We start from the raw sequence: 26,067 nt of genomic DNA on the forward strand, positions 1-26,067 counted from the left end.
GCCTTTTGCGCCAAACATAAATGGCTCACTTTAGACAAAAGTACAATCATTCGTCTACAATTCCTGAAAATTTGAATTTGATATCTTTTATCGTTTAGGAGGAGTTCGACGGACAAGCTGACCCTCTAAAAATCGCTAAAACGTCAATATCTCTGAATCGGAAATGACGTCATTAAAATAAAAAATTTCCAATAAGGTTCAGATCAATATCTATCTGATCTGAAAGTTTCATGAAAATCGGCCGAGCCATTTCCGAGAACTCGCGTGCACAAAATTTGTAAGAAAAAAAAACAAAAATAATAATAATAGGGAAGAAGAAACCGAAGAAAAACAATAAGGTCTTCCGTTGGAAACGGAAGACCTTAAAAATGTTGTCGAAAATTATGGTGGTATCGAACCCGTAACATAAAACCCCTAGATATATAAGGTTAGCTTATGTCAGGTGCTTTAACCACTGAGCCATTTCAGACACAACAAAGTGAGCTTTTTAAATATTATGTGTGACTAAGGTCACGAACAACCGGACTTGTATTATTTTTTCAAAACGTTCAATTGTTGGGATACAAAATGATATTTTTAATGTATAGTGGGTCATCTCTCAACGTTTTTGTTGATTGAAATCGGTTTGTTTTCCAATAGACCTTAATTAGACTATGAGAAAAATATGGAGCACAGACCCACTCTATAAAAGAAAATGCCCTGAAGTTAAAAAAAATGACAGTTTTTGCAGGTTTTGATACGTACACGCCTGTTTGAGGCAACACATTCCAAGCATTGAACATACCTATAGGTTAAAAATCAGTGATTCGTTAAATATATATTGTTTTCAATGATTTGAAAAAAAACCCATCAGATTTATTGATATTTTAATTTTTCAGTAGCTTGTCCGACTGTGTATGGGCATTTTACACGCCTTATCCACCCATCTTCTTTACAATGAAAAATTGCTTAAAAGCCTGGAGATTTTGTGGAACAAAGGGCAACCTGCCTATTACTATATATTAGTTATGCTTTATCCTTTGGTGAACACGGAGTACAGAATTCATGGATATTACGTTTCAGGCATAACATTATGTCTTTAGAGGATTGAATGGTCTAGGCAATTTATAGACTGCAATTATCTTCCTTATATGAAGAGCGCTGTATATCGATATAGGAAATTATTCAAATTTTCATGTTACAATATTTGGATTTTCTGTTTACTTAAAGTATATGACCAAAAATCTCACATTCAAAATTGTAAGGCATATCTGATAAATATATATAGTTTTTTTTACTATCCAACCTTAAAAAGGACCAGACTGAGTATTAAACCAGGGACGTATATACTAACATATACGTCCCTGATTAAACATAGGGTTGGGTTAATACAAACAACAACAAACCAGACATTAATTTAATCAGATCTAACTTTAATGGTGTACTTTTAAGTACGATTCTAACAATGAAGCATAAAACATCAATATATATATTTAGCACCAAGAAAGAAAAAGCATTTCACAACACATCTACTGATAATAATACCATTACAACGAAGTCATGTATACAATGGCCAACAAAGTCTAAAAATAGTATCATACAGATCTAGGTGTGCTAAATGTTTAAGTCAATGATAGTACCTCGTGGAAAAAAATAAAACATCTACATGACAGAGAATTCCCATTGGTCTTGCCGAGACATCAATGGTTGATTTTGGCTTTTTAATGAAAATCACTATAAATAACATTTGTCATTCCTGGACTTTGGCTTTAATAAAAATATCTTGCATCATTCTTGGAGAATGATTTTTTCCCTTCATGCTTTCATAAAATCTGTTCACTGAATTTGAATTTGTACTTCAAGATTTCATAAAACTAGTTATTTCACTGACTTCGTGAGACTGACAAACAATTTGAGAATTTGTATGTAAATGGTTCTTCCTAAAATTGACATTAGAATTTGGGATTCTGAAGTAAGAAGGCTCAAGCAAAATACAGGAATGATCAAAGTTATATTTGTTGAAGTATAATACAAGGCCTAGCCATAAAATTCATCTTCAAAAATTGCTTTTTCTTTATATGTGTTGTCTCCCTTAGGAGAACTTGACCATCTTTGTAGAAATGAAAAGTAAACAAATAATTGTAAAAACTATCAAAAAATTAGAAATAAAAAATACAAATAAATGCCGTCTTTGATTCAGGAGTGTAAACAAAAATAAACCTGGTGTACAATGAAATTTGTAATTCAAAATGGCGCTCATAACAACCTTTTCATTTTAAATAACAATTTGCCGAGCTTTGGCAGAAAATAATTAATGATGATCCAAAAAAATATTTGAAAGTTAATTGAAACAGATTCTATTACAAATAAATGCATTTCATGGTTTTAAAGTATGAGAACCAAATGTCAGGGTAAAAAAACTTGTACGTACAGTTATTAGAATAAATTTAAAGTTAAATTTCAATACGATATTTAAAATAAAATCATCTCTTTCAAGTACTAAGAACAATAATATGATATGCAGATGAAATTTTTGCTAAAATTTTGTTTTCAAAAGAAATATGATGAAAACGGTTTACAAAATACAAGTACTTAATAAAAAAATCTTACAGCAAACATGAATCAAAAAAAATATTTGAATAAAAAAAACCCATTATGACATTTAACCTTTAACAAGTTTTGATACCTAGACATTGGGTTTACAAAGATGCTTTGTTTGAATCCAAACAACAGAACATTAGACGAGGCAAGCATGTAGAATATAATGAACGATAAATGTGTGTATATATACATAACAAGGTATGTAAGACAAAAATATATCTATACATTGAGGGGGGTGATTACATATGTATGTAGTTTTTTTGGTAATATACATGTAGATAATCATAGTATCTAAAACTGCAACATCTAATACAAGAGAAAATAAAAAGTTATTGCATACATTCAATGGATGCACCAAAGTCTTTTCATCACAAAGTTCAGTATATCATGTGTTAATGTTAAAACAATTTTTGTTGGGGGTTTCTTTATCACATTGTGTTAAATCCAACGAAATCCAACTTTCTGGCAACATTCGTTTCACAACTTAAGTATATATCAAAAGCAACAGAAATAACATTTGAGTAGGATGAATATCTCGAGCACTTTGCAACTTTGTTTCAAAATCAGCAGATTTGTCTTATTGTGTCAACTAACCCAAATATATAAAACAACTGAATTTGAAAAGTGTAAACTAATTCAAAATTTCAGGAAGATAAAGAAAATGTTGGACAAGTGTTTTCATGTGAAAACCCCTTCGACTTGATGAAACAAGAGAATCAATAACAAAAAGCGAAATTACAACACAGTTTCCCATAGTTACCCTGTAAATCTACACAAAGACATAAAGAAAGGGGGATGGGGAGGGTGAAAAAAAGAAGGGTATGATAATTATTCACAGTTAAGCAAAGCTGGAAGCTCTGCATTTACACTATCAGCAGTTTAGTCAGTTATTATTATCAAAACATTCATTCAATACACAGTTAAAAAAAAAAAACCCAGACAGATCATCACTTCCATGTGTTAAAAAAGAAAAACAAAGTGAGAGAAATACAGAAATATTTGGCAAAAATTGCTTGATCACAGGTTTTGACATCAGTGACATAAAAAGAAAACCTTGTGTCTAGTCAATGTGTGGAAGAAAAAGGAAAAATGGGGGCGGGGATCTCTTAGAAAGTTTCGTATTTGGCTTTGGTCATAATTGTGTCCATAGTTTCAGTGGTCAATAAAACGTAGAAAGTTACCACAGACATCTTAAAATATAAGGTATGGAATTTCATCCCGTAAAAAAGAAAAACATTGCTGATATCAAAGTGTAATAGAAAGTGGTCATTAAGTTTACGAGGTACAGAAAACTACAGTTGTGACAAAAATTAAAGGTACCAACTTTCAAAAAAAAAAATGTGAACAGACTGTTTTTTTAGAAAAAATATCATAGAAAAATAATCTACAAATGACCTTGTTTCCTCACAACTTGGAAGCAGCAAAAAATAATCACTATAAATATAATCATTTGAATGGTCCCAACTAACTAACAAACTATCACTAGTAATTATAGCTGATATGTACTAAATTCTAACAAAACGTACATGTTTTCAGTTTCATGTGCTGTAGTTGTTAAAAAAAAACCAAACCAAACACCCAAAAAATTTGCCAAGCTAAAAAGTCATGGTCATTTTATAGAGGTTTTTTTTTTTTTACCTCTAAACAAAGAAGAGTCTGAAGAATTTAAACTGTTTATGATGGGGGATTAAAAACAACAATCTAAAGGAATAAAACTGATTTTCACTGCCCAAAAATGTCAATTCGTGATGTAAATGATGACTGTGGGGCATATTACTGGACACCCCCTCCCCCCTAAAAATCAGAGAATTAACAATGAGATATGTTTGTTTGGTGTAATGTTCAAGAAATACCAGGTATATACAACAATGATTCCTGAACCAATTTTAGAATCTCATGTATATCATTTAACTTTCTTGGGGAATGTTGAGAGGAGGCGAAACTGTCTCATCTTTGGTTTTTTTTGTTATAAGTAAAATAATTTTTAACATAGTAAGACTTAAATCAGATTGATGAACATTTTGGAAAAATATTGTCATAGCTACTGTTACTTAACTGTTATACAACAGAAGTAGAAAAAGAATTTTTCATGAAAAAAAACTTAAATGAATCAAGCTAAAAATTGCAATGCTAATTGAAAAATTGGTGCATTTCTTTTAAATAACAACTACGGCACTGAAACAAAAACAGTCCCACAAATTTGGTCTTCTAGAAAAAAAAGCTGTAATTTTCATAAGAAAACTGGCCAGTTTTCTATTAAGAAAACAAAACAACTATTAACAAGAAAAAATAATAAACATTGATAACTATATTGCTGCAAAATACAGAATGATATTTTTATACGAGAAAAAATATTCTAACATGACACACAAAATGAAATGTAAAATGTTGTAGATTTATCAACCAATTAATTAAAACAAAAAATATCAAGTTGTGCCATTTCGGAAAAGCAAACTTTTTTTATAAACAGAGATGGAAGAATGATACATGTATTGCTAAATATTATTGCATACAACAACAAAGATTTTATTAGTTTGAACTTTTTGAAAGTCAATTCAGCAGTTTTTTATTCATCTAAATTTTCTTTTAAAAATAAATTTTACGAAGGTCATATGACACAAATGGAAGTCTTTGATATGCATGCATTATTAATCGTACATGCAATAAAAATCATGTTTCAAAACAAGGACTGCAATATACTTTATATCATTTGTTTGGCAAGGAGAGCTCAATAAAAAAGATCAGAAAAATAAAATATACACTGAGATATGTTCATTTTTCTTGATTTTAAAGCCTTTCTTTATAATGTACTAAAACTCAACTAAAATTAAAGAAATAAAATAAGATGCCCTCTGAAAAACAAACCTTAGTGTTTTACTTAACAGAAGGATGCTGTTTAAGATAGAAATTAGACAGTTAATATTTAACGTTTGAGTACGGTGTATCTGTCAAACTGGAACTAATGCTTACATGTGCGATTTGACCTAAATCTTTATCATCTTCTATCAGAAATCCCCTCCTTAGATTCGAATGAGAAATTAGTTCTGTACGGAATTTTTTTCATAAAGAATGAACGAATAAAAGAATTGTGATATATCTGAATAGTACTGGAAAATTCAACAACTAATGCCCTTGACCATTCGACAGAGAAGATATCGATTGGACAACAGCTTTCATATAAAAATACTGGTACCCTTGGAAATACTACAGGTGAATATCAATCAATAAGTTCTGACACAGAGGTAATGATAAAACATCAACAACCAAAAATAAAATACATCACTATGGGCAAAAAATGAACTCAAAATGATCTTTGTCACAGGGGGGTCAAAAATGCATACTAAAATATACAACCGTGCAAAAAAAAAAAAAACCAGAGAGCAGACCCCTGTGATATAAATGTATAATACATGTAAATGATATGTACTCTACAATGTTAACTATAAACACCCATGGCTGATCAGTCTCCTATACATGGCACAATGGTGTGTGAAGTTGGGGGGAGAGGGGAGGGATAAAGGGAGGGAATTGTAAATTTTTAATATCTTGTCCATTCAGTACTTTCAAAAATGATTCTGATACAGAATATCTACTTAAAAAGCTAACAGGCAAGATTGTGAAAAAAAAATTGCATTCAGAAAAATTCTGAATAAAATTTAAATTGCCGAAAGAAAAAGAAAATTCTGTTAATTTTCCTAATAATTCTTAAATCAAGGTCACAATTTGGTCAATTCATGGAGAAGGCTTACATAGGCATTGCCTGCTGCCTAATCCATTTATGTAAATGTATATTTGCATAATAAAATATGTTCAAATCACAATTTGGTCAAACCTACAAAGCACATTCGTTTTTAAGAATAAATTTTGGCCCTGATTTTTAGTTAATGCTTAAAACCCCCCCAGTGTGTTTTGCTATAAATAATGCTTCAAAATATGGCTTTTCCAGAGGCTGCTAGAGAGAGAACCTGAAATCTTACTTTCAACTCCACCAATGACCAAGAAGATATGTTGATATGAAAATAAAGTTACACAGATGTAAAGAATAAAATACATTGTGCAAGGATTTGTTAGGGGAAATTTTCCCCATGAGGCTTGTTTTTAAATAACTAGGGGGAGGGGGTGCTTACCACAGCAAAACTGCTGTAGGAATTAGGCGGACAGCAACAAAAACTTTAAACAAAATAATTATGATACATGCAAACTAAAATAACATCCACATGGGATAATGCACTACAATAATGGAATACAAAAACATGTAAACAACAAAAACAAAATCCCAGTGTTTTAGAATTTTTGTGTCAAGTTGTCTTCCTGCATAACAGAAACAACTTAAGAGACATTTCTCAGATCTATTTTTAGCACTATAATGGTTATTTGAGGTTTTAAAAAAAAGAATAAATACAACTATGTTTCTTTTTAATATTTTTTAGTTAAAAATTCATTGGACCTACTTCAGGTGCCTTATTCATAAAAGTTGAGATGCAACTTATAAACTTGGAAGTATGTAACTCATCAATAAACAAGTACATGTAAGTAAAAATTTGAATATTCAAAAAAATAAATCTGTTTGTCCTGAACCCGTGTTTTGGGGATAAATTGTTCAGAGCACTTTTGTATGTATGATCCTTTTCCTGGTTTACAATAAAATAAAACCTTGGAAGAATTATAGCACTAACCTTGTGTGTAAAGAATTACTTTTCTTAGAAGTAAAATAAAGTAGCTGTAAATGACAAACCCAACTTTGATCCTCGGGTAAAATAATAAATAGAGAAATAATAGCCAACACTGGACAAAAATAACTTCTAACATAATGAATACGGTATATGAAAAGTGGAACAGATCTAAAACTACGTGAATATTGCAAAAAAATATAATAATAATAATAAAACAAAAAGAAAAAAAAAACTACTATCTAAAATAATACAGTTCATATTTGTTCATCAACAAAAAACATACAGGGGTGGAAGATATCCAGTAAAAATTGCTGACTCATCATTTTGAGTTTCCTCCATACAGCTTTTTGAAAAACTGTTTTATCAGATCTATTTTCAGATCTATAATTCATTGCAAGAATACAGATTAAACCATATATAAGCCAAGATCTAAATACTGACCAAAAGGCAAATTATCATCTGGCCTGGAAATAAACTTCATGGATTATCTGTCCCAAATTCTATAGGTGCATGAAGTTTAAAAAACAAATCTTCAACAGCATTTATAACTTTCAAAAATAGGCACCTTAAAAAAATAGTACGAAAAAAAATAAACATTTGGACAGATGTTTGTTCTCATTTGTACAAAAAAATCAGAATCATTCAACGTGAAAAATAAACCCAGGTCTTGACACACAATTGAACCCATTCGACAACAAACCTTTAAAAGTAAAAGGGCTTTTTTTCCTCATTTACTTGATGTGACTGATAAGATGGCAGTTGAACTCGATCCTGTCGCGACACGACAGCCGACATATAACACATTTAAACGGGTCGGCGTCGTGCGAGTGGAACCCGTTGTGAAGGAGATAGAGCGTGCAGTCCTCGAACAGGATTCGGCAGTGTTCGCAGCGGTAGAGCTTTCCCGTGATGCTGTTGATATCCTGGAATTCCTCGATGCTCTGGTCGCCAGAGTAGATGCTGTCCGACTCGTTCAGGAGACTCTGCGTAACGTGGGTTGATGTATCCGGGTCAACCATGGAGGAAGCAGCTGGAAATATGTCAAAATTTTTATTATTATCTGGCATAATTCCACACCCCTTTCAAAATATATCTACAAAGGTGCAAAATAAAGTCTTTTTCATTATTATCAAATACTAATGATCATTATTTGTGGCATCCATTTTGATAAAAAAAAATCTCATTATTTTTTTATTCATTATTTTAAACCTAATTATTACAGCAGGAAAATGCCAATTTTTTTTTGTTCTTTTACATATTATTATTGTTAAAAATTGACAAAGAATTCAGGAAAACTGGCTTTCCACTCATATAATGATGAAACTAATGTATATGTACATTGCATTTAGCCCATTACCATTTAGGAATTACATTTCTCAAGTCACAACCTTGTTTTTCAACCATTTACTTTATCAAACTATTACACCTATTTTTTTTCACTTCATCCAATCCAGGTTCCTACACTTAATTTTTGGTTCCTTACCTGATTTACTGTAGCATCACAAATAAATTTCCGAGATCTTACCTGATCCGCTGTAGCGCCGCATCGGACACTTCTGTTTGCGGGAGTTTCCGGACAGCCGGCTGTGGAGGTTAGTACACTTGATCCCCTGGACTTCCTCCGAGTTGTTGTTATCCGAGTGGTCGCTGACCACGCTCGAGTCCTCCGAGTTTGGCTTGGCGCCTTGCTCCGTGTCTGGATGGACGAAGTCTGTCTCCATGTTGCCTTTCTCTGTGTCCGTTCTGTTTGTGCCTGTTGTTAAAGACAAATATAATCTTTTACTGATTGCACCCAAAAGTAAGCATACCTTCTGCTCAAACGATATCTACTCAAGAAACATAGAACTACTATCACATAATTCATTGCTTCGTGTAAAAATATTGTTCCCAAAGAAATTTAGCCCCCCCTCCCCTTTCATTTCACCCAGTTGTTAGTCGTGGAATTTAAAATTGGCCGATTCATTTTTTTTTCTACTTGATAAACAAGGAACATTCAAATAACTTGATCATAATTAATAAACATACTGTTCACAGATAACTGTTTGTATGTCTTTGCTCCCCCCCCCCCCCCTTCCCCTTTCAATCTCATTGTTGATGGTTGAATTTAAAATCAGCTAAAATGTTAACGTTTAATTTAAGTTATGTTTAGAACCAGAACGATATATTACAAATGGTGAAAAACTTATAATCATGGGATATGATTTGCAGAGAAAGGAAAAGAAACACCCCCTAGTATAAAGGAGTGCTTTGCCAAATATTAACAAGGTGTGAATAGAACCCTGTCTTAGCCCCTTGTTACATTCACTCACTCACCATGTGTCTTGTTGTTGGTGTTGGGGGTGAACAGTGACCATGAGGTGATGTGACTTACCGTTTTCGAGTCTGTTGTCGAGGGTGGACAGTGACCGCGAGGTAATGTTACTTACCGTTTTCGAGTCCGTTGTCGGGGGTGGACAGTGACCTTGAGGTGTGGGAGTCGGAGCTGTACTTCCTGTCCCTCGCTGTGGTCGTGCTGACCGCTGTGTCCCCGTTATCCTGAAATATGCCAAACATATCAATAATTTGTAATTTGTCTTAAAAGTGGAATGTTTGAAAGTTGTAATACAGATCTTCTTCTACTGATAAAAAAATATTGCCTTTATTCACTTTTTAATATGAAATTATCCTGCTCTTGACATGATAAAAAAAAAAACTAATTTCTGCAATGTATCATACAGATTAATTGTCAAATCAGACATTATAATGTTTTCTATTCATTGCATATAATATGTTCATCTTAATTTGAGATTTTTTTTTTGAGATGTTCTCTATCAAATGAACATATAATTTTGAGAAGATCCCTATTCTAAGTACATCAATTTTATTCTACATTATTCAACATTATTCTATTCAATGTACTTGTAAAGGTTTTAACATGTTCCCTATTCAATGTACACAAACATGTAATTTTGAGATGTTCCCTACACAACCATTCTATACATACATTAGGGGAAGGGACGACTCCATTAGCGACAGAGGTCGTGACCTCCGCGGACTGTCTATACAGGTCCTCCTGAGGGGTAGACCGAGGGGTGTGTAAGTTAAGGCCCTCTGTTTTAATCAACTATAAGAAAAAATTAAAACTAAAATATTTAAAACATTCCCCAAAAAAATTACACTCAACATCTATTTCCTTCTAGAAACTACTACAATGCACCTCATGTTGAAATGCTACGTCAATTAGTCTAAGAGTACACGATATGGCCCTTATGGAATACCAATGAACTAAAGGCGATGAAAATAATTCCCTTGTTTTTTCCTGTGTTGTACTTAAATGGACATTAAAACCATGCAATCGAAATGCCCTTATTTTAGCTGCACTCAGTGCCACTGTGTTGTTTTCTTGCGGCCAACTTTTTAAAGATATTTTACCTTAATTACAATTATGAGTAATTGCAATATTTTTATACTTAGTTATTTTGCAGAGCTTAGGTTTATTGAATGAATAAAATAAATATTTGTGAATCTAGTTCACCAAGGAATGGTTGCCATAGAAACAATTTTGACTTTTGACCTATGTTTAAATGCCCTTGACCCTAAACTGACCTTTCTCCTATCATAGAATAAAACAGATCTGAAGAAAAGAGCTATATTAGGTCATTAGTCTTGATGTCAAATAATTTGACTCTTCATTTTTTACATCATGATTATAAAAAGAAAACAGACAGAAAACAGCGAGATGACAAAACTATAGACTCCTTTAGCAAGATAGTAAAATAGCACGATATGTAATGATTACTATCATCCATCTTGTTTTCATATATATTCTTGTATCATAGTTTTCTGTAATACATGATTTTCGTTATAAAAGCCTAAAATACAAGGTCGCTTTTCAAAATAAATACAATAAAATAACAAAAATTATATTGTTTTCACTACTTTTTAGTTAAATAACATAGTTTTCTGTAATTTTCAATAAATATTTTTGGTTATACAAACCTATTATTCAAGGTCTAGAAAAACGATACAAAAATAACATAAAACAAAAAATATTAAATATTCTTCGATTCAAAATTTTTAAAAATAATAAATAAATAAATAACAAAAATTGAAAGAAATTACAAACCTGTCCTTGGGCAGCAAAAAGTCCGGCAGGGGTCGGTAAATCACCGAGGGCAGCACCAAAATGTAACGACGAAAGATTGAAGAAGGGAGATAACTGAGAGGGAAAGGGGAACCCCGGAGGCGGAAACTGATCCAGGTGGAGCTGTTCAATCTGAGGGGCGAAGCCGTCCATGGGGGGCATATTTTCCTCGTCAGTCTCTCCAGCGGACGACATGGAAGGCAGGTGTTTCATGAAGTCTGCAACGCCTGCGATTTCCGGGTGCGTAGCGAGATGAGCCTTTGCGTCCTCCCACTGCGAGAACTTTACGGGACAGATCGGACATTTGTGGAGCATCTCCATCATGTGGCGTCGCTCGTGCATGCGATAGCTGCCGTTTTGGGCAAAGGTCTGGCCGCATAGCTTACACATGTATGGTCGCTCTCCTGCAACAAATAAAAGGTTGGTCAATTCTCCCAACGTTTTAATGTTTCCATGCTCCAAATTTCCGTCAATGTTTCTTCACAACCGATCTCCCTCTATAATAATTTACTAGTCAATCCCTCCATAATAATTTACTATTGAATCAATGTCTCAATCCCCGAGTGTGATAAAATTTTCCCTATCAATGCTTTCTCTTTTTATTATATATGCTTCAAATCTAAAGTCTTTTAAAGCCACATTTAAAAAACTGAGTTACCAATGTGAACCTATACCTTTATTTTCAGTGTACACACTACCTTACCTGTGTGAACTCGTTCGTGGGTTCTGAGCGTGCCAATCTGTGTGAACGACTTCCCGCAGGTCTCGCAGCGGTACGGCCTCTCTCCGCTGTGTATGCGGCGGTGCGTGGTCAGGCTGCTGGCATTGGAGAACGTCTTGTTACACACCTTACACTGGAAGTTTGAATCCCTGTGGTCCGATTTGGATTTGGGGGTGGAGTAGTTCTGGACGACGGCTGCCACCTGGTTCTTGCTCTGATTGGTCGGTTTGTCTGGATTTAATCCAAGTTGTCTGTAATAGGAAAAAATTTGAACCAAATTATAACAATGCAATTTATATGACTTTGTGATGCTGTATTATTCCTTATCTACATTTTTGTTCAGTTACCCATTGGCAAGTAAATGTAAGTTGTATGCAATAAAAAAATTATCTAATTAAATTTATACAATTTTGTTACTCTTTTTCAATACTCTATAGTATACCATGCCCCTAAATTTTCTTTTTGAAATTGATTCCTGTAATCAACAACATGAACAACTTTGGGATATTCTGCAGTTACTATTACTAACAGTATACTGTAAATTCCTTATATTATGCAAGAACTTGAATCCACAATCCTGCTGTTTTGAGTCGAATAGCGAGAATATAAAATCGCGAACAAGGAACTTTTATCCTCATTTCTTAAAGTTTTCAACCCTCAGTAAATAATGTCAAGATTTTAAAATCTGCGAAAGGTGCTTCTCGCGATTTTATGCGGATATTAATTCCTAGCGTTTAATTAAGAATCTACAGTACTGTATTTTATAATTGCACAAAAATAAGGACAAGAATGCTGTCCATTATAGATGTCATTTAACTTTAAGTGCCCAGACTAGATTGTCACAGAACAAGGAACTATACAATCATGTCTTATTCTGCCAGAAGAACATGTAGCATTCAACTTACTTGTACATATTTATGAATCCTTATTTAAAATTGCATTTCGAGCATATATTGCTCTCAAATAAACAAGTGATATCTCAAAATGGATTACTCTACTTTCATAAATTGAGTATCAATTGTTTTACCTATAAAAGTAGTTGTGAGAGTGTGTTGGGGGGGGGCGGGGGGGGGGGGGGGGGGGGTGGGTTAGGTTGGTGACCTTAATGGTCTCACACATGTGTCCGTAGACTGATCAACGCAATATTTATTTTCATTTTATTTTCCATGGCTTCCTAATTTATACTTACATTTTCATTTGCACACTTTTATTTGATAAAGTTAACCAAAGAGTGAAAGAACATAAACACATTTAAAAACAACTAACATCAGTCAAAAATAAATCCAGTCAGTCAAATCGCCTGTCAGCAGGCTTGCTAATTCACAGGGAAATTTTATCATGACCAAAAAAAATTAGCATGCAATATTACTAACAGCTGGTATTTAAAGCACATGTTTGGTTTCTAGTAACTCATCAAAGATTCCTGGTCATATCTAATTAACCCAGTTAATTTAATTAACCACATTTTGATAGAGAAAAAAAAGAGAGAGTGAGAACAAACTATTCCAAGAGTAAAAAATAGAAAGTGGAGCAATAAATCATGAGAAAATAAAGAACAAAAGAATAAAGATAGGGTAAATAGTCAATGATGATATACAGGTATGGAATTCAAAGGAGCGTTGACTCAATCAGAAAGGTTCAGAGAGAGAGAGAGAGAGAGAGAGAGAGAGAGAGAGAGAGAGAGAAGAATTTCTGCAGATTTTTTTCAACAAAAATAGTAGACATATATATGTATTTTTAAAAGTTCTTTATAGCATTATGTCAGACTCTATAAATGAATAAATTATACATGCATTATAAAAACCAAAAGCCTCTTTAAACATCAATTGTATTTTTTTTTACATTAATTTTATGACTGTTAAGTCTTTTTCTATCTTTTCTTTACCTGGGTCAGTGAAGTATAAAATGTACAGTCCCTTGACAAATTGATGCCTAATTAATGAATCTGTGGTCTAAACACTTGTCATTAATTGCATATTACAAAGCCAATTTTAGTCAAGTTGAACACGATCTAAAAAAAGTACGATACTTTCAAAAAAGAAGTTTAAAGAAGAGTTCGTCGAGAAAATCATTACTCAATAAAATCAAACTGCATTCAGTTCACTTGCATTGAATATAATATTAACAATATCATGTCGTTCATGTATGATTTTGGTTTCTTGCAAATTTAAGATTGAAATTCACTTTTTGTCAAGTACAGCAAAATTTAATTTCTAGCCGAAAAAGAAAACACAGAAAAAAGCAATATAACTTAAAGCACTGTTTTTTCTTATCAAGTTTCTATACCAGCCTTCCACACAAGTTCAAGCTTTTCTGGCTGAATGATTTTTGAAAAGAAGATTTTAAAAGATTTCTCTAATATATATTCTTAAATAAAAATTGATCCCCCCCATTGTGACCCAACCCTATCGCGGGAGACAATGATTTGAACAAACTTTAATTTACACTACCTAAGGATGCTTCCATACAAATTTCAGCTCTTAATTCTGGCCTAATAGTTTTGGAGAAGAAAATTTTTGAAAAATATCAACAAATTTTTAATAATTCTTAATTATCTCCCCTTCATTGAAACAAACTTGAATTCCTTTTACCCAGTTATGTTTTGTGTCAAGTTTGGTTGAATTTGGGCCAGTGGTCTTGGAGAAGAAGATAAAAGTGTGAAAAGTTTATGACAACAATGATGTCGACGACAACAGACTTCGGACAAATCTTCATCAGAAAAACTACCTCAGGTGAGCTAAAAATCTGCAGGTAAAGAGCAAAATTTTTTTTTTTTTTTTTTTTTTGGGGGGGGGGGGGGGGTCTATCTTTAAATATTCAACAGAATACTTTAAAATGACAATTGTCTATTATTAACATCTGTTCTCTGTTCTGAAGATTTCTTTGATGTAAAGGTCATGGTCTAACTCTCTCTTACTTAATATATACCAAGTTCTTGGAAAAAGACAAAGAAATCAGGTACACCGTTTTTACGGGAGAACAAACGCAACTTCCCAACAAATGGTGTATTTCAAAAGTGACCGAGGACAGATAACGAATAAAAAAGAAAAAAAGAATTTGTACGAGACTTTGGAGACTATTAGTTGTTACGACTGTCAACTCACAGCAGACAAAGGCATGCTGGGATGTATACCTTGTCACTTGTCATTTTTTGTTACAAGGTCGACCGAGCATGAATTTATGACTACGAAACAGCGGTAAAGTACAAGACTTAACAAACACACCAGTGCATTTAATTAACTTACACAAATATATCTCTCGTTAGAACAGGTAGAAAGTTAATTTCTAGGTAAATTTTCCGCTATTCAAATGAAGAGGGTCTGACAATCAGTCCGACCGCAGAATTAATTTACGGCAACGATACTTCACACACACAGTACAAACAGTCGGTCTGTTTATGATATGGAATTAATTAATATTAATTATAATTGTCGGGTGTGGCTATAATTAACTAAAAAATGTATCCATAACCTTGTGAAGTTTCTACAAGAATAGGATGAAAGATGAGTAAAAGAAACACAAAATGAAGTCATTAAAAGACATCTCTTCTCTCTCTCTTCTCTCTCTCTCTCTCACATGTTTCATATCCATATAAATTATTTACATCTAGCTTTGCCCAAGGCAGTTTTCATATATATATATATATAAATATACTCAATTCTTTGAACTTGTTTAATAAATGCATTTACTACAAATATATTAATACATGAATAGATTCTCACATAATAATAATAAATTAATAATATGCAGTAATACTATGTAAATTAACAAAGAACAATTTTTTTCCATTCAACACATTCCAAAACAAGAGGCCCATGGGCCACATCGCTCACCTGAGGAACAATAGGTATGATAAAATTAGCTCAATGGAGTCATAATACAAACTATCTGGACAATATACAATAATTCATGTAAATCCTGTATAAATAAAATCCATTTTCCCCTGGATATTCTTATGTTTATAATCATTAGTCCCTTTTCTAACAGGATGATTTTATAGTCATATCATGTGTTGAGTATTGCAGTTCTCAAAAAGATCCCTAACAATAGTTTATATATGGGATATAAACGTACAGTAAACTCTCAACCTTCTCGTGAGGCCAAAGAATTGTCCTGGGGCCAAAGTCTTAACAATTATAAAGAATCATCTGGCTGATTAGTTTCTGAGAAGATTTTTAAAGATTTACCCTATAAATTCCTTTGTTAAACTTTGACCCCCCCCCCATTGTGGCCCCACCCTACCCCTGAGGATCATTTTTTTCACAACTTTGAATCTACACTACCTGAGGATGCTTTCACACAAGTTCCAGCTTTCCTGGCTGATTAGTTTCTGAGAAGAAGATTTTTAAAGATGACTCTGTTTATTCCTATGTAAAACATCGACCTCCCATTGTGGCCCAAACCTACCCCCAGGGGTCATGCTTTTCACAAAAACTGAGGATGCTTCCACACAAGTTTTAGCTTTCCTGGCTAATTAGTTTCTGAGAAGAAGATTTTTAAAGATTTACTGTATATAATCATATGTTTAACTTCATTCCCCCATTGTGGCCCCAACCTACCCCCAGGGGTCATGATTTTCACAACTTTGAATCTTCACTACCTGAGGATGCTTCCACACAAGTTCCAGCTTTGCCTTCGAATGAGTTACTGAGAAGAAGATTTTTAAAGATTTACTGTATATATTCCTATGTTAAACTTCGATCCCCCATTGTGGCCCAACCCTACCCCCGGGGGTCATGATTTTTACAACTTTGAATTTACACTACCTGAGGATGCATCCACACAAGTGGCAGCTTTCCTGGCTGATTAGTTTCTGAGAAGAAGATTTTTAAAGATTAACTGTGTATATTCCTATGTAAATCGTCGATCTCCCATTGTGGCCAAAACCTACCCCCGGGGGTCATGATTTTCACAAATTTGAATCTTCACTACATAAGGATGCATCCACACAAGTGTCAGCTTTCCTGGCCAATTAGTTTCTGAGAAGAAGATTTTTAAAGAATTACTTTTTATATTCATATGTTAAACTTCGACCCTCCATTGTGGCCCCACCCTATCCCCAGGGGTCATGCTTTTCACATCTTTGAATCTACACTACCTGAGGATGCTTCCACACAAGTTTCAGCTTTCCTGGCCGATTAGTTTATGAGAAGAGGATTTCTAAAGATTTACTCTATATATTCATTCGTTAAACTTCGACCCCCCATTGTGGCCCCATTCTCAGGTGAGCTAAAAAGGTTAAGTTTACAATTCAATAAGTTGGTTTCTGGAAGAACAGATTTTGAAAATTTTCGTAATAAATATTGACAATTTTTTTACTTTTTAAAGCGCTAAGCATAGCTCAGCCCTTTATTGTCGTTAGACTTCAACTTCCGGTGCATCGAATAACCGCCCCCTCTAAGCAAAAGTATACATCATTTAAACTGGTTAGGGAACCAGTTTCAGGGGTTTATGCACATAACTGCACGACCTATTGTGAATCTAATTTACGGGTTATTGTGAAATTAATGTACGGGGCTTACATACATCATTGCAGGGACTGTCATGCAGTGATGAGGAAATATAGTGCGTATACAGAAGCTGAAATGCTATATACATATATCTGTTATATACATACAGAAGCTGGGTTAGCGCTCTTCAGTACTATCAGTACTTTGATTTAATCTTTAGCTTTTAAGATCTGTGTACAAACATAGAATTGTTAGCAAATCTCTGTATCTTGCTTATAATTCGAAGCAAACACTCAAAAATGGTTAGTAAATAAAAATTGTTAACAATTAAACACAAGAAACATGCACTACATGTATAACAAATAAAGAACACAATTTATTTTTTCGAAATGAATCATATATATACATGTATATACCTACATATTTTCGTAAGCGATATCAAACTCTATTTAAACTGAATAAACTAGAGAAAATGCCGAGCATCTCAACAAAAACCTATTGCATTAATCTACCATTACGCAAAAAATAATGCCGAATTACCGATAGAATGAATTGTATTTCAGTACTCCTACATCAGATTTTGCTTAATTTGCGCAGGTTAACAGTTAACGTAACTGTTTGATTTACCGAAGTCTCTGTTTGATTTGATACGTAAAAATCACGAAATACAGACGACAGTTTCCAGGTTACAAAGCATAAATAATGAAAACGAAACGAAAATCAGAACAAGCTAACATCAACGTCATGTGTGAAAACTGTCAACGCATTGAAATATTTAGCCTCAATTTACTTCACAAAATCGGCACCAATATATTTTTCATGTTTCAAAAATTTCCCTTCATACGCGAACTGTTGCACAACAAGCAAATTCATCATAGTCAGATCGACCCTTTTTCGTATAATGTCATGGCTGCTTTAAACAAAGAACCTCGTTTTAGAAGTATGGAATACGAGTCTAGGTAAAATGGGTAAGCAAAACCGGGCCGTGGCAAAATAAAAGCCGGGGCCGATCGGCAATCGTCAATTCCAAATACGCATTATTTTGCAGCAATATTTACAGCAAATACAAATATACTGGTCCATCAAATATCCTGAAATTTTAATGAGATTGGCAGATTAATAACTGCTTATCTTTTGTTTTGCCCAGGCTAAGTCTTGTCTACCCATTTTACCGGATGCCGAATCCGAGGCTATTAAACTGATTGAAACACGCCTTTCCTTTATTATTATTTTCGTAATAACTCAGATTTGAAACAGAATTAGACCTTAATTTTTGCAATTTATATTTTCCTTCCAATAAGGATAATTTATGCTAAACTACGTTGAATTGGAATCAGTAGTTCTTGAGAAGAAGATTTTTAAAAATGCACCCCCCTTTTTCTACAGTTTCGAGGATTTCTCCGCTTTGAATACAGATCGGACTTTTATTTCTGCAATTTATATTTGCCCTCCCATAAGGATGCTTTGTGCCAAATTTGGTTGAAATTGGATAAGCGGTTTTAGAGAAGAAGTTCAAAATGTAAAAAGTTTACAGACGGACAGACAGACGGACGGACAGACGGACGGACGGACGGACGGACGGACGACGGACAAAAAGTGATCAGAATAGCTCACTTGAGCTTTCAGCTCAGGTGAGCTAACTAGATGCTGAACCATAAAGAAATATCTCAGCAATTTGATTGAGATAACTGAGATACCTGCCTGAGATAAATAAGATACCAAGTTGAAATATATGAGATATTGGGCATGACTGAGATGGAGATTATGAGATATTCTATTGCATATATTGATCAGAGATATGGAAACTTAGAAAAAAAATATTTTTGAGAAAAATTAATTTTCCCTATACAGTGTATTATCTTTCAGATGTCAAATCCCTTACCAGATATGTACCGGTATTATCTCGTGTTCAATTGCTGAACTGTTTAGCGAATGAATTGATTTGTCATACTGATATAGATAACAGAGGAATCGTTTAGTTCTATAATTATATATGATAGATGAAGGTGATACCTTAGTCTGAATCCTCTCATGTTTTTACGGATTTCTTCAGCATGTTCATTTGCTGAATAATTTAACAATTAAATGAATATATTATTAATTATTAATAGATAACATACAGATAAGAGTGATACCTGTTATGAATTCTCTCATGTTTCCACCAATTACTTCAATCACTGAATCATTTAGTGATTGAACTAATATATCATAGACGATAGAATTAATACACAAACGACGAGTGATGTTACCTGATATGAATTCTCTCGTGTTTCTTCCAGTTACTGCAATCGCTGAATCGTTTGGGGCAGAACGAGCAGGCGAACGGTTTTTCTCCTGTGTGGAGCCTCATGTGCGCCTTGATGTAGCTGGACTGCGCGAACTTCTTGCCGCAGAATTTACAGCACGGCTTGTTCTCCTCGTCCGTGGCGACGTTTTGCATGGCGTCTTCAGCGTAAGATTCTGCCATCAAATTCGCATCAGACATTGTGCCTACTCTCTCGATCTCTCGCTCTCTCTGTCACCTGAAAAATAAAATCGCAAATTTTAGGAATACAGACCCGACATTAAACCTCATTGACATATTTTAGTATTAATTCATTATAGACCTTAAAATTCTATATTCTAATATTGTTGTTTTTGAATCCTTGTAAATTACATGAAAATTGATATTGGTTCCTTGTCAACATGTCACTGAAACTCAAAATTAATTTAAAAAAAAAAGAAATATTATAAATAGATAAATTCAATGACTTTCTTATCTTACACAAAATTTGTACTTGTATGCAAATCAACAAATTGAAACGATTTACTTTTCAATTTGGTGCAATGCTTTTCCATTTATACATATATATAATGAGAAACAAGATGTACTGTAAACCAACTTTTATTCGTGACGACATTATTTTGCAATTTACTGGACACAAACTAGTTCGCAGAGACTAATTTTTGCGAGTAAGACTAATAAAGTTATGTGTTGTATAAGAGCCATACAACAAGGGCTGGTTCGCGACGAGAAAGATTCGCGACAATGATTCTCTCACGAAGCTCGCAAAAATTTCTCGCTCGCGAATAAACGTAGGTTTACAGTATTTAGATGCAAAATCTACTGTAATGGATATTATCAAGCATGACAAATCATTATAGAGTCTGCATACATGTTTAGTACCATGTGTAATAGAGAAAGATAAAGTATCAATCAAAATAATTCACTACTGCTATTTCAGTCAAGTTTTGACATAAAAGTACATATATGTACATATGACAGGTTGCATATTATCAATTTATTTTCATCCCACTAAAAATTCTGCAATATGCCAAATCTACTGAAATACTGAATACTTGATCTAGAGGGTGGGGGTGTCTAGAGAGGTTTTGGGGGGAGGGTCGAGAGGGGGTTTGGGTTCAGACGCTCCTGGAAAATTCAAACTTATTAAATTTACACAGTAAAGTTACTGAAAATAGGCCTTGGCACTTCCTTGGCAAACGAAATTATCTCTCGGATCCTCCATGGAAAAACTTTTCTCTATCAGTGGATGGACTGCATTGACTTTGGCCCAGAGAGCTACCTTGCCACCTAGCCAACGAAGTTCATCTAGCCCTGGGACCTTTTACTCCTATATCAGCAAATATGAAAGATGATTCCTTTTCCCTAATCTTTAAAGAATATATCAAGTTTTGAAAGTCCTATGCATTAAATTATAGAAGAAGCAAAATTAAAGCAATTGTGCAACTGTGTGAAACCTCCTTTTAGACTATTGCTACTTGAAATTGACCAATCTATGAACAAAGTTCAACCTATATTTTTTGTATATCTGTATTTTGAATTTAAGTCATATGGAGAAACAAAGTAAGCGAAAAGGAGAACCATAGACTAACAGATGTTTAACACAATTTACCAGAACAATCAAATCCATACTTGACACCTTTTACATCTAGATCAGAAATTAATTGCGTGCATTCATGTGTGCTAAATCAATAACCAATGCTGCTGCTTTACAATTATAGGTGCACATCTGATGCACACTTTTTGTATGCAAGAGTAAAGATGACATAATGTATAGTGCCCCACTTTGAATGAACTTAGGCCTGCACAATGAAATGAATGACCATGATTACTAGTGATACAAATAGTACAATACATCTCTGCTTTTTCTCTCTGTACATTCCTAATTAAACATGAGGAATTAATATCCGCTTAAAATCGCGAGAAGCTAATCTCGCTTTTAATTTTCGGACACATGTAAACTACATGAAATATGATAAAATTTCAGTTTTTCGCGATTTTATGTTCTCGTGATTTGATGGAAAATCATTGAATCCCGGAATTAAATACTCACGTATAATAAGGAATCTACAGTATTCCAAACCCTGTAGACTAATGTCATCCAAAGACCCCCCCTCCCCATTGGCCTTTTATCCAATAAATTTTTATCTGTTCTCAAAAAGGGCCTGCCAATTTTAAATTTTGAAAAATCATCAAAGTTTTGCTCAATCTGGAAAACTAGTATCATTGTATATATATACATATATTGGTAAGCTAAAAAGAAAGTTAAATTGGTTTCTTTCCCTCTATGTCCATCTTTAATTTTTACTTGTATGGTAATATCATTAATTGTTTAGTGTTATTGGCTTATACTCTCTCTGAATCAAATCACCTACCGGTACGTGTAGAAGAAAAATTAAATATCAGGACCTAAAATCATGTTAACTAATTATAAATGACTTCATGACTACCGTAGGTTTTGACATCACTGATACATATGCTGCGTGTGCACGGTGTTGGTAATATTTTTTTGCTCCTGACTGATTCAGAAACAGGTGGTACATGTACATGCATCAGTCAGACAGGATACTGTACCTTAAATACCAGGAATACTGGCAATAAAAACAGTCTTAAAATATCTACAAGCACAGTTGTGTTTTCTCATTGAATTCTGCATTACATTGCTAGAGAGTATGTCTACAAAACGTGTGTACAAGGGAAAGTTGTTGGCATATATATCACCTGGTACAAGTGTGTATATTCAGATTGACTTATTGACAAGTTCATGATTTAAATGAAACATATGCTCTGCCCAAAATACCAGTAAGAATTTTTTTCTTCTCTTTCACTCTCTGACTTTTTCTTGCCCTCCAGACATGCAGAGTCAAGACATATATAATTCAAAGAAGAGAGTAAGTTTATATCCTAGAGAGATTGGATCTCAAAAGTTGAGAGTTGATGTACTGAACTTGGCATTGAAAGCCATGCATGTTATCCCTTGTTGCAAAAAAAAAGTATCCAAAAATATTCCTTTTGATTGATGTAATCAAATGCTGGTTAGGGGTGCTGTTCAAATTCTACACTAGCTTTTTTTTTATTCTTGGCTTTTTATAGCAGGTGCCCCAAAATATGACAATAATGAATATTGATAGGTATACATTTTACAGAGTAACACTCTATCAATTCTTACAAGTTAAATACAACATTGTTATACAATCACACATATTATCAGATTTCCACAGAAAGGCAAATTATCTGTATATTTATTGGTTTAGTTTGACTTTAACTGAAAATTTTCAATAACCAAGTTAAAATTTTCAATTTAATACCAGTAAAAAAATCATTTCTAGCCCTGAGTATGTCCCTGGCCAAATGAATTAGCATAAAATGAAGCTCTATAAAAATACCCAGTAATCAACATTTGCTGTGTACTAAAACTTTTTTCTTCTGAAATTAATATTACTACAAAATCTGAATATTATAATGGAAGGTGTTTTGAATAACAAAATTTAATGATTTATTTTCATTAAAAATATTAATTCAAATTACCTTTTCAAAACATGCATCATTATTCAAAATATTTTTTTTTGTATACTTGATCCGGAAACTTTGTTTTGTACATTTTAAAAAAGAATGTGACTTCTTATGTAATTAGAATTCTCTTATTAAAGCGTTCAGTAATAAATCATTCTGACATTCTTATAACAATCAAAAGGGAAAATAAAAAATAACCTGTTTACCTGTAACGGACTCTGAAGACATGAGTGTAATAATTCACATTATCAGTATATTTCATGCTTCACAAGCTTATAGTCTGCATGTTAAATTTTTTAGGAGGGTTGTAAAATCGTTTTGCTTGTCAAAAGCAATCAAAAAAACCAAAGGAGAGGAAAAAAATCTTGAAAACTAAAACGCCGCAGTACATGACAAAGACAAGACATGGTACATGTTACTAAAAATGACTCACCATAGTTAGTGAACTTTTGACCCCGAGCATGTGAAGTACAAAGAGTTCAAAATCCTGCCTTTTAATACTAATCCGGCCAAGTTTGATTGACTTTTAAATCAATAAATAACGTCTGCATTATGTTTATGTACTGTCGACCTTAAATTGGGGCGCACGGGGTTAATTATAGCATGTCATCATTCACTTTTTAATGAAGTATTGCAAAGGGAGTTAATGAAATTCCATGTCCGAATTCTTTGATGTTTCAAAACTCCGTGAAACTTTTCCAGAGCTGCCTAGACCTGTAAAATCGCCCACAAACCCCTGGGTACGTCGTCTTTTATCACTCTCGGCCAGTGTTACAGACGACACTCGCCCCGTTCGCGGTTTATCGAGTTCAGAAACTCGCCAAGCGGCGGCAAAACTCAGACCAACTTCCTAGGCTCTTGACATTCCACATCGTCGGGCAGAATAAATTCGGGAAGTTCTGCGATTACAAGACATTTGATGCCCGATCAATATTAGTAAATAAATAGATTTTCTAGTGGGAGAATACCTTGTGATGCTATGTCCAGTGAGGCATGGCTTTATCCCTCTTCTTTGTGATATTTCCACACAAATTTATGCTCATTGTGTTCCCATTTGTTGACAGAGGGCGCTCGTATCACAAGGTTTTGTACCTCCTTCAATGGAGAGTTCCATTCACATTTTTTACCTGCAGCTGTTGAATTATTAATTTATTTATTCATTAGTTTATTTTAATTTATTTATTACATCGATTTCTATATTACATTTTTAAGTCTTTTTAAATATACACGTATTTCTAATGGATATAAAAGATGAATAGTATAGAAATTAAAAAAGCTATGCACTCAAATTTAAGTCAAATTAAAGTATGTCAATTTTTTTCACTTTTCACTATTTATGCACATATTTCTAAATGATGTAAAATATGAATAGTATAGAAAGGCTACACTCAGAATTGAGTCAAAAGCAGGCTATGTCTTTTTTTCTTTTTACTACTGAACAATAAGCCATGTATGAAAAACCTAGGTTATTTTAAATACGAAATCTCATAAGCATCAAAATTTTTTTTATTTTAATTCGTATTGCACGTATATATATGCTTCTTTAAGAAACTATTGGTAGACAATTTAAGCTTTGACATGAAATCATTATTTAAATTATTATGCAATCAGCTAATTTTAACAATTCTGAGAACATACATGTAATGTACATGGTCATCAAATAAGCAAATTTTTAATTCAAAAAGTTTCATTGGGGGGGGGGGGGTATAAATTCATGATAACCGTAATTTTTTTCTCAAACGGATGCATTAATCAAAATTATTTAAATGCATTTAGCTTTATCTAAATTAATATTTTTATTATAAGTTTTAATGTAACTGAATTTCTATATCTTTTGTGTTCTGTTTATTTCATTGGGTATATCATTTAACACCTAGACGGACATTGGTCATTCAACGTTAACAACACCTACATGCATGTATTTCAATTTCGCCCCACCTACATTTTCAGTAACCGTACGGTCACAAAATGGGTCTTACATTGAAAGCAGAGGCGGATCCAGCAATTTGTCAATAAACAAGGACTTTTTGAACGTTTTCAGTGCGTATACAACTGTATTTAATAAAAAAAATAACTCAGACTAATTGCGACAAACTATTACAGAAATGGATATTTTGGATATTTTTTATGTCGTTGATGTTTTTAAATTCTGACAATTTGTCAATTTCGATTTCTATCGATTGCCTTCTTAAATAAAGGTCTAAATGATAGGATATGACAAAAAATGAGGATAATTTATCTGCTGAAAAGATGGTACGTGTGTAATACAATGGTAAAAGCAATTGTCGTCCCAGGGAACTTGATGTGACCTCTGTAATGAGTGCGCTAACATCATCCGGCACTAGTACAGATGCGATTATATTTAGAAAAGTTTTTAAAAGTTCTGCATTTTCATAATGGCTAACCCCTTACACGGTATTTTTGTAACAGAATTTTCGATTCATGGAAACAAAACAATACGGAGTTCTTTAAATAAGCAATTTTAAAAGCATTTATTTGAGATAATTACAGTATTTCTATTATAAATGGGAAAAATTGCCTTTAAATAGGCATTAAACGTTTTCAAAAAAATTCATATGTCCCAGAGAAAGGGGGGGGGGGGGGGGTTCCGACCCCCGGAACCCCCTCTTGATCCGCCAATGGAAAGTGACCTGGAAATATCTGCATCAGCATGTTCATTATTGGTATCTACCATAAACTAAAATTAAACCGCTATACTGTGG

At 33.4% G+C, this 26,067-nt stretch overlaps 1 protein-coding gene across 2 annotated transcripts; it reads right to left on the reverse strand.

Annotated features, from left to right (window-relative positions):
• Positions 1 to 1,391: 1,391 nt before the first annotated feature.
• Positions 1,392 to 24,451, reverse strand: LOC105324620 (zinc finger protein 271). Of its 2 annotated transcripts, XM_034465695.2 has the most exons (8): positions 24,313 to 24,451; positions 19,797 to 20,069; positions 12,080 to 12,348; positions 11,359 to 11,780; positions 10,237 to 10,356; positions 9,680 to 9,788; positions 8,779 to 9,006; positions 1,392 to 8,283 (listed from the first exon to the last, which is right to left on the reverse strand). In XM_034465695.2, exons 2-8 carry the CDS (start codon positions 20,030 to 20,032, stop codon positions 7,985 to 7,987), a joined length of 1,683 nt encoding a protein of 560 aa, XP_034321586.1. In that variant the 5' UTR covers positions 20,033 to 20,069; positions 24,313 to 24,451; the 3' UTR covers positions 1,392 to 7,984. The 2 variants fall into 2 exon arrangements, with proteins under 2 accessions (XP_034321586.1, XP_065939671.1); XM_066083599.1 differs by lacking the exon at positions 10,237 to 10,356.
• Positions 24,452 to 26,067: the final 1,616 nt, after the last annotated feature.

This window comes from Magallana gigas, chromosome 1 (genome assembly GCF_963853765.1).
Source record: "Magallana gigas chromosome 1, xbMagGiga1.1, whole genome shotgun sequence".
In the NCBI taxonomy this organism is placed as follows: domain Eukaryota; kingdom Metazoa; phylum Mollusca; class Bivalvia; order Ostreida; family Ostreidae; genus Magallana; species Magallana gigas.